This window comes from Elaeis guineensis, chromosome 9, assembly GCF_000442705.2.
Source record: "Elaeis guineensis isolate ETL-2024a chromosome 9, EG11, whole genome shotgun sequence".
NCBI lineage: Eukaryota > Viridiplantae > Streptophyta > Magnoliopsida > Arecales > Arecaceae > Elaeis > Elaeis guineensis.
This window is the reverse complement of record NC_026001.2, coordinates 2,570,079-2,584,318: the sequence shown is the minus strand read 5'-3', so window position 1 is coordinate 2,584,318 and position 14,240 is coordinate 2,570,079. Positions and strand designations below refer to the sequence as shown.

General features: G+C 38.2%; 1 protein-coding gene and 1 pseudogene across 1 annotated transcript; both read right to left on the bottom strand.

Annotated features, from left to right (window-relative positions):
• Positions 1–411: 411 nt before the first annotated feature.
• On the bottom strand, positions 412–3,626 carry LOC105052126 (heme-binding-like protein At3g10130, chloroplastic). The gene is made up of 8 exons (XM_073243815.1): positions 3,322–3,626; positions 3,124–3,210; positions 2,973–3,043; positions 2,154–2,255; positions 1,948–2,056; positions 1,685–1,816; positions 880–989; positions 412–752 (listed from the first exon to the last, which is right to left on the bottom strand). The coding sequence occupies exons 1-8, from the start codon at positions 3,536–3,538 to the stop codon at positions 678–680; spliced, it is 903 nt and encodes a 300-aa protein (XP_073099916.1). The 5' UTR covers positions 3,539–3,626; the 3' UTR covers positions 412–677.
• A 1,113-nt stretch (positions 3,627–4,739) lies between these two features.
• On the bottom strand, positions 4,740–10,211 carry LOC105052143 (putative disease resistance RPP13-like protein 3; annotated as a pseudogene).
• Between the last annotated feature and the right edge of the window lie 4,029 nt (positions 10,212–14,240).

The following is a 14,240-nucleotide window of genomic DNA, read 5'->3' as shown; positions in this document are numbered from 1 at the left end:
ATAACAAACTAAATCAAATATAAGCAGCAAATTAAATCAATACATGGACAATGTAATATGAGTACATTTTCTCTAATAAAGAACTACTGTTCTTTCCCTTTTTAGCTAGTTTCTGAGCGCAAAGCTTTGCAACAGAGACAACGGAGACATTTCATCCTATCGAAACCGAAAATGAAATGCCCTGAATAGAGAAGTTCAACCATTGGACATGTTAATGGCATGGCATTGGCTGCATATAAGCCATCAACAAGAAGATAAGAATTAATTTTGTTTCTGGAAGTCTGCACCAAGTTTCAAACAAATACGTATACTCGCATGGTTTGACAAATTAAAATGTGAAAATCATGGAGAGCACAACTTTGAAACAGAAACAGGATAGAATAAATGCCAAAGCAAGCCATTGTGGAAATATGGATGAAAGTATAGGGTATAATAACATTGGAAAGGCATCAATAATAACCTTTTCTCTACAATTAATTGTTGTTATGCAATATGCTTTGAATAATTTGAACTACAGCCATTTACAGCAAGATATAACAGTATATTTAATTGTATACAATCAGATGACAGCTGTACGCAATTGCTTCTTGCTATAGATTTAGGCACATCTGGTGCATCCTGACATCACTCCAAACCCGACATATGAAGAACTGGGTATTTGCGTATGTCGTAGAGCTCTATTTGGTCTTATCTTCAACTTCCAGTGTTATCTCATTGCGGCGTGTAAAAGGGAGTGTAAACGGGGGGTTAAACTGCAGAAGTACAGAGAAGGTGAAATCCACAATCAGAACTCTCCCATGAACTCATTCATTCCTATAAAAACAAGTTAATTAAATTTTACCTGTACATTTCAAAAAAAAAAAAAAAAGAAGTTTGTACCTGTGCAACTTCTACCAACGCATCCTCTTTCACTTGGAATTGAGTATCGCTTCTCAGAGCTTCACGTAATTTGGATTCTCGATGTTTAACATCTTCATCTGTAACAAAGCCTGATTCAAATGGTACACACAGCAGTCAATTTTCCAATGGTTAATCCTTTTTGTGTGCGCGCGAGAGAGAGAGAGAGTACCAATTGTTACAGTAATCAAAATCATGAAATATGAGATAAGTAGTTAGACAGCCAACCAACCAATAAAACTTTGAAATAAAATTTAGATCATTAAATATTGACAACAGAAATTAGTTTCTTTCTCTTTCTTTTTTAGCGAGAGAGAGAGAGAGGAGGGAAATTAATTTCTTAAGCATGTAAATGAAGTGAATGATTTGGTGCTTATTTTCTTAAACTATTTTGCTCATCACATAGAATGGACCAGCTAATTATATTAATGCAACCATCTGGACCGATTAAACTGATTATCCTGTTTATGACACAATACAACAATCAGAGACCTGCTACAGCAAATAACAACTCATTTTCTCAAAAAATAAAGACATTAAGAAAACTCTTGATGCTAATAAAACTTTGTAACATATACCATAAACAGCTGAATAGAAATTTAACATTGCCACTAGACCATTGTAATGCTGCATATATGTATTCTCAGAAAAACTGCTGCACCAATGTAAGTGTGCTTCATAATCTAGAAGGCAAGTATAAAGTTCAGTCTTGCCTAGAACAGTTGATTATAATGACAAACATTTAAACATAATATTCTAAATCATTGAATTTCATGGAATTAGCAACCTGAAAAGGCCATGACTGCCACAATTTTCGAAGGCACCTCCTTGATAGCAATAGATGGATCTTTTGGTAATGGCAAGTTGGCACCATACTTCGAAGGCATCACAAATGACATCTGCCACTTACCCTGATCACCTGACTGACCAGCATTAAGCCGTTCAAAGAATGACTCGTTTGAGAAGGTAATAATATACATAGGCTGAAAGCTGGGTGAATAATAAGAATTGAAGAGATCACAGAGCTGAAGTATTATTTAGAACAGAAACTTGCCTGCTTAGTTATCACAGGGGTTGTCATATCCATGTTCTCTCCACCAGATTGAACCTTTCGAGTGAATACAGGAGTTGTCATTTCCATTTGTTCACCTGCAGTATTCTGCAATAGTAAAAAGGATTCGATCAAGACTTGTGTGAGTGACAGGAACTCCCACAATTTTTTCCTTTCCAAGAGAAGCGTAAATATGCTCATGTACCTTACCAAATAGGTAGGAAGCCAGGACATTAAAAGCCTGAGAGGAGCCATTGAAATCAAACCCGGTTTTCCCAGGCATTGTGGTCTTCGCGATAAAATAAGGCTGTTTGACAATTCCACTTCTTGATTAGGAATACAGAAATCAAGAAAAGAGTCTGATAATGGAAACTAACAACTTCTGAGCAAGAACATAGACAGACCAAGTGATGCTAATAAATCAATATCAAGATATTCATAAAATAGACCCTAATTTAAACCAGGTATTTGATATTACAAACTTCACATTTGTGATGATGATAAAGAGTTATTAAACAAAATATCTTGAGGGTTAACTAAATTGCTAATTCAATAAGGATCACTCCTCTCAAACTTCAGATTTTGTGCACCAGGCTTTCACTTAGAGAGGTACCGCACTTGAATAGGAGAATATCTTCCACTGAACCAAACTAATAAAAATTTTACAAATGCTGCACTTTAAATGCATTTTCCAAAAAATGGAGTATTAATCCTTACCCAAAAGCAAAAAAGGACTATTAACCACGACGCAAATATCAGGTTTATTTTTAATTCTTCAGATTAATTAGACCTTGCCGGTCAACAAATTTTGATGCCTCTATATCGTTCTCCAACAAATTAATCTTTCTCAGATCGCATATTCTCCATTCTTCTTTTCCATAGTAAACTAATAAAGGAAAAGAACAAAGCAAGAACGAAAAAACTCCATTCAATTCTCCCCCACTAGAAATCAACATTAATTTTCCAAAAAAACTAACCGCTAGAATACTACAAATCAAAAGGAGTGGAATTAAAAGTAATATACCTCCACTTCTCTGATCTCGTATTGCTCTGTCCGTTTCAAAACCCTAAACTTGACCGTTTCAAGATCCGGAACTGTAATTAAAAAAAAAAAAAATTCAAACAAGCTTAAAAAAAATAAATCGAAAATTGGATACAAACCCACAAAAGTAAACCTGACATCAGGGCCTCTTCCAGATTCCGAGCTTCAAATCTCCGCGGGAAGGCGTACTTCGCGGTTTCCTTCGCCAAATCCTCCAAGACTGCCACAAAAACCGAGACCGATTCGATCAGAGAAGAACATAAGAGTCGCACTTTTCCCCAAATTTATCCAAAATTCTGACAGAATTCTGGCGTAATACTTCGATCGATACCTCGTTGAGAGACGGAAAAGGCCTGGGAGGCTAGGGCCATGACGAGGGAGATGCGAGTCTCAAAAGCCGACCGGCTCCTCGGAGGAGATGCGTTGCCTCTCTCCGCCGCCGACACCGTTGTCGCTGACGGGTTCCGAGGGCTTCCGGTTTGGAAAATCGACGAGGGTCTGATGGAGAGAAGTCGAGTGTTCGAGCAAAGGTCGCAAAGAAGCGCCATTTCTTTTTATTCTTCTTCCGCTTCTTCGTTCTATTCCTCTAATTGAACTAATTTAATTTTGATCATGCTTTGTTTTGTTTTCGACATCCATGGCGTCTTTCATTTTTCGTGGTCCACGTTTCTTTAAATCATGTGTCCTCTCAAACCAGAGAAAAAAAAAAAAAAAAAAACACCACTCATATTCTGTCAAGAAAGTTTCATAGAACTGTCAAGAAAGTTCCATCTCAATTGGACTCAGCTTGTTAGCTGACAAAGAGGTGCCAGAGAAACATGAGGTTTGCTATGGTGTATCCTAAAATTTTAGCAGAAATTTCTGCTTAACATTCATCTTAGAATGGACGATCCAAATTTCTCTTATGGTAGTCGTAGAATGTTCTAAGTACAAGCGGAAAGTGTTTCATTTGTGCAAAATCTAAAAATAATAAGTATAATAACTTTTGCAACTCTTGAAGACCATAATTGAACATTAGACGATTTAATTATTCTAAATAGACCGGCCTTTCATCTTTTGCTTTGATCACAACCACCATGGATCAGATTTGGGCCACCTATCCTACGATCAAATATGGGCCACCTATCTTATGATGTCGGCCGAAAGCAAAATATTACTTGAAGCACAGTCACATAAGTATTTTCTTTTCTTTTTTCTTTCTCTCTTGATTTGTGTAGTCTTTTAAAAAAAAAAAAAAAAAAAAAAAAAGAGACTTCGCTTCTTTTTCTAAGATAGTTATAAAATATGATCAAAACTTTCTCTCTATGTACTATATATTTGAATCTCTCTCTAAACATTGAAGATTCAAATTATCAGATCTGATCTATTATCTTTAAATTACTTATATATCAAAAGCTATATGATTTAAAAGAGATCATCAGCTTATGTATTAAGTGGTTAAATATATATATATATATATATATATAATTTTATATATTTAAATTATATAATTTTTTAATTATTTGATGTACGGATTGAGATTTTATAAATTACATAATTTTTTGTATATAAATAGACTAAAGATGGTACATCATATCCAATAATTTAAATTATATATTGATGTGAAATTCCATAATCCAATATAAACTTTATATGTATGCATATATTTGTGTGTATATGTATGCATGTATATATAACAGATGACTAATCATAATACTTGCTAGTTGTATCATGCACTAGATCCATTATATTGAATTGGAGAGCAACGGATTAGATGGGGCTGCATGAGGTTGTTTAGGATGAATTGGTTTACAGCCAGGAAAAAAGAAAACATTTCACCTAGAAAAAGGCACCAAGAGGGTGTATACAATACGCATATTTGATAAAAACTAATCAGTGGGATTGTTATGAAATCCAAAGAATATAAGTAGAAACATCTTCAAACCTAGATAGAAAACTAATTCATCATCCATAGAAGCCCGGCTACAACTGAAACAAAAGCTTTAAGAAACCAAATTTCTAGAATCATGAATACTACAAGAACTACACGAGACTAAGTGAGGGATTAAACAACCTGAGATAATTTACCGTTGGATGGCTTTGGGAAAGGGAAGACCGACAAACCATCAGCATATATGGGAGTGGAGATCTGCTTGTCTTGTCTCTACGTATGGAAGACATTGAATTGTTTGTTCATCTGACCGTCAATCTGGCGTGGTTGGATTTCCGCAGGCTGTAGCTGACCCGCGGGAAGCCTTTCCGCGGCCCGTCGCATGATATCTGAAAATGTCTCTCTGAAAGTTACTCTAGGATGGTTGGGATGTGCTTCCATGGCCTGTAGTAGTGTTTCTCCAACATCTTTAGGGACACCACGGAGGTCAAGTTCCTTGAGCCCGGGAAGGTGTTCAATTCCATAAAATTCTACGCTCGATTCCATGGGTTGTCCCCAGGCAAATCTGTGGAAATTTATAGCAAGTCTCCGGAGATTAGGCATTGCTCCTTTTTCGAATGTCAGTGATTTCATGGTTTTAGACTTTCCGAGAAGAAGGATTCTAAGTCTTTGGAATCCTTCCCTACCAAAACGCAAGTGCACCCCAAGATACGAATTGTACCTCAGTTTGAGATGAATCAAATTGTGTAGATTTTGAAGGACTTTTATGGCGTCATCCTCCAACTCAGTGTGACGAAATGTAATCTTAGCCACATGATCTTTCAGGGAGCCAATCCAACTAGGCAACTTTTTCAGATGCCCATATAGTGCCAACTTCTCAAGTTGCCGTGGAGGAGGGGATATAGACTCCAGACAAGCATGCAGGTGTTGCGCCTCGACCTTTTTTGGCTTGACTTCTATTTTCAAAGAGCGGAGGCAGCTGTTCAGCTTCCCAAGAGATTTAGACAAATGTGACATGTTCTCTGGTGACTCAGGCTCAAGCGTCTGAGTTGGGTCAGCTTTCCTAGCTCCATTATCACCTGGCCTTGGCCTTTTCCACAATGCACGGAATCCAGTGTTTGCAGGGCTTTTAGATTCGCGATTCCTCTTTTGGGCAAAGTGAGGCGCGATCCTTGAAGATAACGTAGTCTTTGGAGCCTGGCGACCCTCGTGAGTCGCACTTCAGATCTGATGTTGAGTGTTTCTAGCTGGCGAAGATTTCCCCAAGACTTGGGGAGCTCAAATCCACGCGGTTCAATATTCACATACCTCAAGTGAACTAATTTACTTATCCACTCGAGTTGTTGATCTCCCAAACTCACATTACCTTCCAGATCCAAAATCCTTAAAAGCCTCCATCGAGGAGAAACAAATGATGCTTCGCCACGTGCAAACATGGTAATGGAGCGGAGATGAGATAAATCTGGGTCTTCGGGCAGGCTCGTTGTACGGGCGGATAGACGCCTAATCCTTTGTTCCGACGTCAACATTGATGCTGTGCCGTGCTCACCCAGTAGAGAGACTAAATTTTGCTCTCTTGACTTGGAAACTATGACTTCGAGCATCACATCATGGACTCGACAACTCTTTACCTTCCCATCGCAGCTGACCTTGGATGGTTGAATCATACTCCTGTTGATGAACTCATCAAAATATCGCTCCGCAACCTCCTCTGCACTAAACTCATAATTAGTGCGTCTTGCAAACCCTTCAGCCACCCATAGTTTCACCACATGCCCACGCTTGATCTCGTAGTCCTCTGGATATTTACTTAGATACAAGAAGCAGGACCTGAGATCGTAAGGCAGGTCATTGTAGCTGAGGTTCAGTATTTGCTTCACTCTCTCCAGTTCAGGATTGGTTTGCAGCTCTAGTCCAAGGCGATCATGCACTCCCTGCCATTCCTCCCTCGTCTTGTTGGGCTTGCTTGCTAGCAGACCAGCTACAGTAACGATGGCTAGTGGCAGCCCCCCACATCTCTCGATAATAGCATCAGACAAGTCCTTGAGGTCGGGAGGACAATTATCCTTGGGGCCCTTGAACACTTTGTTAATTGCTGAACAAATCCCAAGACTGCTCATGGGAGAGAGGTTGGTGTTTGTAGACATGACCATGGAAGGCAGAGGAACAAGTGTTTGCTACTACTTCGATCCGAGTAGTTACCACGACCCTGCTACCATTTCTGCTATCAGGTAATGGAAGCTTGATAAGTTCCCATGCAGACGTGGTCCATATATCATCAAAAACGACCAGATACCTCTTGTTCTTGAGGTGGTTTTTGAGCACTTCAATCAGCTCCTCGAGTCTGAGATATTCTATTTCTTGTCGAGGAATAATTTGGAGCTGAAGAATCATGTGACTCAGAAGATCCTTGGTCTCGAATTTGGAGACGGTGATCCAAGCACGGAGGTGGAAATGTTTGCTGAGCGTCTGACTCTCGTAGACCTTCCTAACGAGAGTGGTCTTGCCCAATCCGCCCATGCCGACCACCGAGATCACACTGAGACGAGGCTCTTTCTTTGTGGTCAACCACTGCAGTAGTTTTTCTTTGGGCTCGTCTATGCCGACCAGCTCCGCTTCCTCGACAAAGAGAGCTGCCAGCCGAGGATCTGGTTTGGCGGGGATGGTGGTGACATGGGGGATAGGACGGATGGTCCCGTTGGGACCGTAGATCTTTTCGGCACGCCCAATTCTGGATTTGAGATCTTGGATCTGATTAACTATCAGATGGCGTTCTTTCAAGGTGCGAACGCAGCGCGTGCAACGTTGCAGGGCACCTGCAAAAGTTTCGGTGTAAATCCAGCTTGCTCTTTTTTTTTTTTTCCGAGAAGACAAACGAAATCCTTATCCAAACCCAATATTATGGTTTACCTTCGATTCAATTTGGCTTAGATATATAACATGCCAGCATACCGTGCATCCATCTACTCTGGCACCTATTTTTTGGTGGGTAAGTCAACTTTCCTACGTTCTTGTAATTTTTTAAGTGAATAAGTTATTTTTTCATAAATACTTATTCATAAAATAGAAAAAAAATCTCATCCATCTAAAAGTGAGTAATTCATTTTTCTATCATTTTAGAATCTGTTTGAATGGTTGGATCCAAAATTGCACATATATGATTCATAGATTGGATCAATACAACTATCTAAATCAGACTGTGCTATGTTATACTTAAAAAAAAATTTAAAGTGCCTATGGAATGGGCCAGTCCAAATCCTATAGGGAAGAAAATGACTTCAGCAGGTCATTTGGGCCCAGCCATCCAAACAACCTTTATTTTTTTTAAAATAACCTAAGCTTATAAATATAATATAACATATATTATAATATATAATATACATTATAATCTATATAATATATTAATAATATATATTATATATTATATAATATTATTATATGAAAAATATTTATATAATTAAAGGTATTATAGAAAATGTGAAAAGATCTTAGTAGGAAAATGAAATAAAATAGCGGTAGATTCAAGAGCCATTTTCTAATGTGTAAAAGAATAAAGATAAATTATTTTTTTATCTAAATATTATCTAAAAATACTTATCTAGAAAAATATAAATTTCGGAATTAGTTTTTTACCCTCCAAAAAACTTAAACATATTGCATGCCTTTAATCCATAAAGAAAAAAATGGAAATTCCATATATTTTTGTATGATGGAGGTTTTGAAACTTCTGTAAATTTTGAGATGGACCTCGTGGATAAGTTCCAAGAGTTTGGGCTCCTTCAAACGATTTAGATCCTAAAGAATTGTTATACTATACAAGCCACCTAGAGAGATAAGAACCATACGAAAATTTGAAAAAAACAACCTATTATAAATAGAGATAATCGAGCTGAGTTAAATCGAGTAGTTAGATACTTGAGCTCGATTCAATTCAAAATACTTAGACTCAAAACTCAGTTCAAGATCGATCGAGCTTTAATATCTTAAACTCAAGTTTAGCTCGATAAAAAATAGGCAAAGCTCGAGATCGACTTGATTCGACTCGACTCAAATCTCAATTAAGCTATATTCAAGCTCGAGTTCAAGCTCAAAATTAAGACTTATCTATTAATAATATATATATATAATATTAAAAATTAAAAAATATTAAAAATATATATAAATTTGAGTAGATTCGCGTGCTTTCAAACCGAATATCCTGCTATTTGAGCTTGATTCAAAAAACTATTCGAATTACTCAACCTCAATAATAATCGAATCGAGCTTCAATAACTGATGAGCAATTCGACTTGTTTGCACTCTTAATTATAAGAATAGCAACTGCGGGTTTGAACTTTACATAATTAGAGTTCTCCGATAGGAGAGCCCACTACTTGAGATTAAAGAAATTGGAGTTTAGTAATCAGGATCAATTTTCTCTATCTTAAACATTGGGTTAAGCTTGATTAAGAAGAAAGATTTTGTGTAGTGGGGAATCACAATTTTTTATGCAATATATTGGTTTTGCATGGTCCTATCTAGGCCAATTTTTACCTGTTCCTTCAATATATATATATAAACGGGAGGCCTTGCGCTCCAATTTTATTAGGGAAAGCTATTTAGAAAAGCATAATAGTTGGAATGTACAAAGTGAAAAAAGAATTACAAAGATGATCATAATTCTCAATCAAAAAGAGGTTCCATATAGAATGAGACTTTGATCCTCAATCAAAACAATCATATCTTAAAAAATCAACATTGGTATCAAAATAGATGGGACATGGAAATTAAGATCTAATGTGTCTTCACGGTTGAAAGTCTCCTAATCGCATCATACTATATAATAATTCAAAACATGAAAATATGAATTTGAAGTGCGTATAAATGATCAATATGCAATTTCTCTACTAAAATAAAAATAAATTTCGACTAAACCATCGTATACATTTATATTTTTAACGTAGATTCGTTTTAGGATTTCTCGTATCCACATCTAAACCAATGGGCTATCACTTCACGGATTCTCAAAATATATGGTCAGTTTAAGTTGAGCATCATTCAGAGTCATACCTGCAAGGCCGTGCGCGGTCGGCTGGCTAAGATGAAACTGGAACTCATCGATGCAATCTTCTGCATCATAGGATAGTTCCTGCACTTGTACCACCCAGTTCCTTGCATGCGGGTCGGTGTCCTGCGTCTCCTCAGCATCCCTTAGGTAAGCCTTCATCGTATTCAGCTGATCTTTGATGTGCTTTATGTCACCCCGAACTCCTAGCAGCAATCCCAGCCTATTAATGGCGGCGGTTGACAGCTTCCCCACAATGGTGACCACCACCTCCTCTGCCATCCCCTCTCTCTCTCTCTCTCTCTCTCTCTCTCTCTGATGCACGCACAAGGAACTTGAAAGGAGGTAGTTATGGTGCTGCTTGTGGATGTTGCTTTATAAAGGAATGCAGATGCTTTCCTTTGCTTTAAGTAAAAGCTAAACAGAGAGAAAAGCCGAATTCATTCTTCCTTCAGCTTGGCCATCACTTTCAGAAAGCCAGAGAAATACCTTCTTCGAGCAACAAGCCAAAGGAATACCTTATTCCATGTAGTTCATATGAAATTGGGATCAAATCCATCAGATGGAATATTGGACATCCAAGACATAAATATCTTAAAGCGTGCAAGTTCCGCATCGAGGTGCAGTGGAAGGGATGCTTATACGAAATGCATGATCCTCAGCAAGAATTCTTTCTTCTCTGGTTGTGCAGGTTATTATTCATGATCCGTTTCTCCAATAGAATATATTTTGTTTACAACTCTATGATCCTCAACAAATTTAGCAGAATGGCTATAGATCTACAAGGCCGGAAAATTGAGGAGGCCAGTGTGCAACAAGCCTCTTCCTTCCTTATGCCAGAACCTGTAATGTACTTGTTCATACGAGTGATCAGTTACAGGCTTCATCCAGTTTCCCAGAGTTTCAGGCTTCACATAAAGTGATCAGTTCTACAGCAATGGCTTCTCAGGTCTCGGATGTCAAATTTTCAGGTAGAGTAACCACCAAGTGCTTTCTTAATACTCGTACTCTTAGGTTTAGCTACTGTTCTCTTCCAGTGGAACATTGACATGCTTAATTCCACTCTTTCACTCAAAAAAAAAAAAAAAGACATGCTTAATTCCAAAGCTAGTTTTCCTCGACCACGCATATGGAGTTTGCCGTAGAAATTAGAATTACTGAGTGAAGAAGAGGTGGAGAAGGGAGTTCTCTCTGATCGAGTTTGGGCTTTTTCAGACTGTGACGTGGAAAGAATAGAGAACCAAGTTCCTTCTCATGCCAGCTCCTCAACAAAGCCACCACCCAGACACGAGGTTATGGGGAACTCGAGTTATGTGCCTGCCATTTCCGCCTTCAAGCAATCTCGCCGACCGGTCGCCCATGCCCAGGTAAAATCCTCTTCCATTGTTCTTCTTCTTTTCTTCTTTCCGCCATTTTATTTTTTCTAGCTTCTTTTTCACAATCCAAATGCATGCCTTCTTGTTGGATTATACTTCGAATTTGATTAGAATTGAGCAGAGACAGCCATCATGACCTGTGTAATGATCTCGGTTGATGAATCAATTACCATGCCTTCTTGGCCAATATGATATGAAGCCTAAAGGAGGTGGATGAAGATCGCCAATCTAGAGCTAAAGAAACAGAACAAAATTTATACTCACAACACCAAATATATTACTTTAGACATTTAATGTTGGCCTTTTATCAAACCTCAAAGAGAAATTCACACAGAAGAAGAATTTAAAAAGAAGCAAGGGAACAAAGTATTGAAATAGCAATGTTTCATCACCGTTCTGATCTGTCATACACATGCATATTTATGTTGTTTAACGGACACAATTGATATCCCTTTAAAATGACATGATTGGCATCTCTTCAAAAAACACATCCTATTAAAGACAGTCTTTACATCCAATGGACATTTCAGATACTTCCCATGAGACCAAAATAATGGATGCATGCAACTCTCCTCAACGGACACAACTTTCATGAACAGGTTTAGTTACAAATGTTTAAGACAAACAATTCAATTTTGAAAGTTGAAGTCTTCAAAATAAAATTAATAATCACTGAGTAAAAGTAGTATATGGGAAATAGGTTGCACTAGAACATTAATTACTGTTATGCCCTAATAACATAATCATTTTTGTGCTCTTTAGAGAAGACGATTGAAATTCCTGACGATCAAAAGCAATGCTTTCATTTAGTTCCACATGGAATGAGGAACTCTCTCTCCATCGTTATATAAGGAAGCTCAAAATTTAGGGTTAGGTCATTGGGCTGGAAAGAGGTGTTTTCATAAAATCCGTGTGTAGATGAGCATACTAGACTGAGGCCTAACTGAAATACTTCATACTATGTGAGTTCAGGTCCATGAACAAGTATGGTTCTTTGATATTAAAATAATATCAAATGGCCTCCATGTGTTATTACTTCTCTTATTTCCATTGGATTTCTTGTGAGTTTTGAAACCATTAATCGTCACATTTTCCATTTTGCAACATAGGCTTGTTTGCTGTTGAGCATCATGTTGAAGGGACTAATTGGGACACTGTTAATTATGCAGGCTGGAGGATCCGGCGCTTGTAAAGTATAATGTGTCACCTGGAAGAGTGGAAGATAGATACCCTGGTGGTGAGGTGGCATTTGGCACTCTGGATTTCTTTCTTTTTTGCCTGAAACAAATCTTGGATAGTTTTTATAGCACGAGACGCTCATGCATGGGTCTGACATTTTATGGTGGTTCTCTCTGTTGTGGATGCTCTTTCTTCCAGGTATACCTTTGCTAAATCATTCTTGTAACCATGTGATGTGATTTGCATGGGTGACTATGTGGTTTGACTCATGCTTATATCTTCTTGATTGGCTAGTGCTTCAGTGATTGACATAGTTCATAGTTGCATGGTGCATGTGGTTGAGGATATAGTTTCTCCACGTCAAGGGGAGATTTTTTTTTTTCTAGATAATGCTAAGGGAAGAAATTATATCCTACAGCACAACTATACACGCTGCCAATCACAACTATTTATTTTTACGGACCTTATTTATCAAGTGCTAACCTTGATGCATTTTTATATGAACAAGCACCATGTACATGGTGTACACTATTGACGGGTGGAAGCGTGAGGGGAAGAAAGTGATAAATAGAGGTCATCACCTCTCTCCAATGGAGACTATGAGGAAAGAGCGTGTTACGGAAGCACAGGGCTCTGTCTATCCTGCTCTCTCGTTGTCTCTCTCCTTGCCACCCAGCTCCCTCGTACCTAATTTTTTAAAGAGTATTTGGTTCGTAATCAAAATTAAAATGAAAATTGAAATTAAAATGATTTGGAATCAGAATCGGAATGGCCAACTCTTCCGAAATGTTTGGTTTGTGATTGAAATCGAAATGAAAAATTGAATCCATAGAGAAGAATAGAGATTTAGTTCTATATATATTGGGCTATTCCCATTTTACTCCAAAATCGGAAGCGGAATAAGACTCCTCCCAACCAAACGATTGGAATGAGAGTCATTCATTTTGATTTTGAACTCCTACTTCCTCTAATCAAACATCCTCTTATTTTATTTTATTTTTTTTAAATAGTCGATGAGATCCAGCCATTCATCAAAAGTCAAAACCCCCCCATCCACTTGCACAAGCACGTGCAGCGCAAGTGCCAAGCATCAGTAATTCAGTATTCGGTGCAAGTTGGCATTCGTGAAACGCCAAATTTGTCCTCGGGCGGAAACGGATTCCCATCTTTGCAGCCAAACTCCCTCCCACGCCAGTACTCGAACAAGTTAAATATTTTACCAAAAAAAAAAAGATTAAATACATGTCTCGACACTCGAAATTTTTTCGACCACTAACTCGAGACGAGACCATCTCAAGTGTGAAGCCACAAAGCCCAAGCCCTCGTCCTCGTCCTCCTCCTCCTCCTCCTCCTCCCTCCAATGGCGAACACCTGAGGGATCCGAACCCCAAACCCGAACCCCGAACCCCACCCCCCAATCAATGGCCTCCATCTCTGCAAGCACCATGTACATGGTGTACACCATTGACGGGCGGAAGCGTGAGGGGAAGAAAGTGATAACATAGAGGTCATCACCTCTCTCCAATGGAGACTATGAGGAAGGAGCGTGTCACAGAAGCACAGGGCTCTGTCTATCCTACTCTCTCGTTGTCTCTCTCCTTGCCACCCAGCTCCCTCGTACCTAATTTTTTAGAGAGTATTTGGTTCGTAATCAAAATTAGAATGAAAATCGAAATTAAAATGACTTGGAATCAGAATCGGAATGGCCAACTCTTCCGAAATGTTTGGTTTGTGATTGAAATCGAAATGAAAAATTGAATCCATAGAGAAGAATAGAGATT

Coding starts and splice junctions, on each gene's coding strand:
- LOC105052126 (XM_073243815.1), bottom strand. CDS start 3,538: ATGGCGCTTCTTTGCGACCTTTGCTCGAACACTCGACTTCTCTCCATC. Junction 3,044..3,123: donor GGAAGAGGCCCTGATGTCAG/GTTTACTTTTGT, acceptor TTTTAATTACAG/TTCCGGATCTTGAAACGGTC. Junction 1,817..1,947: donor TGTGATAACTAAGCAGGCAA/GTTTCTGTTCTA, acceptor CTGGTCAGTCAG/GTGATCAGGGTAAGTGGCAG.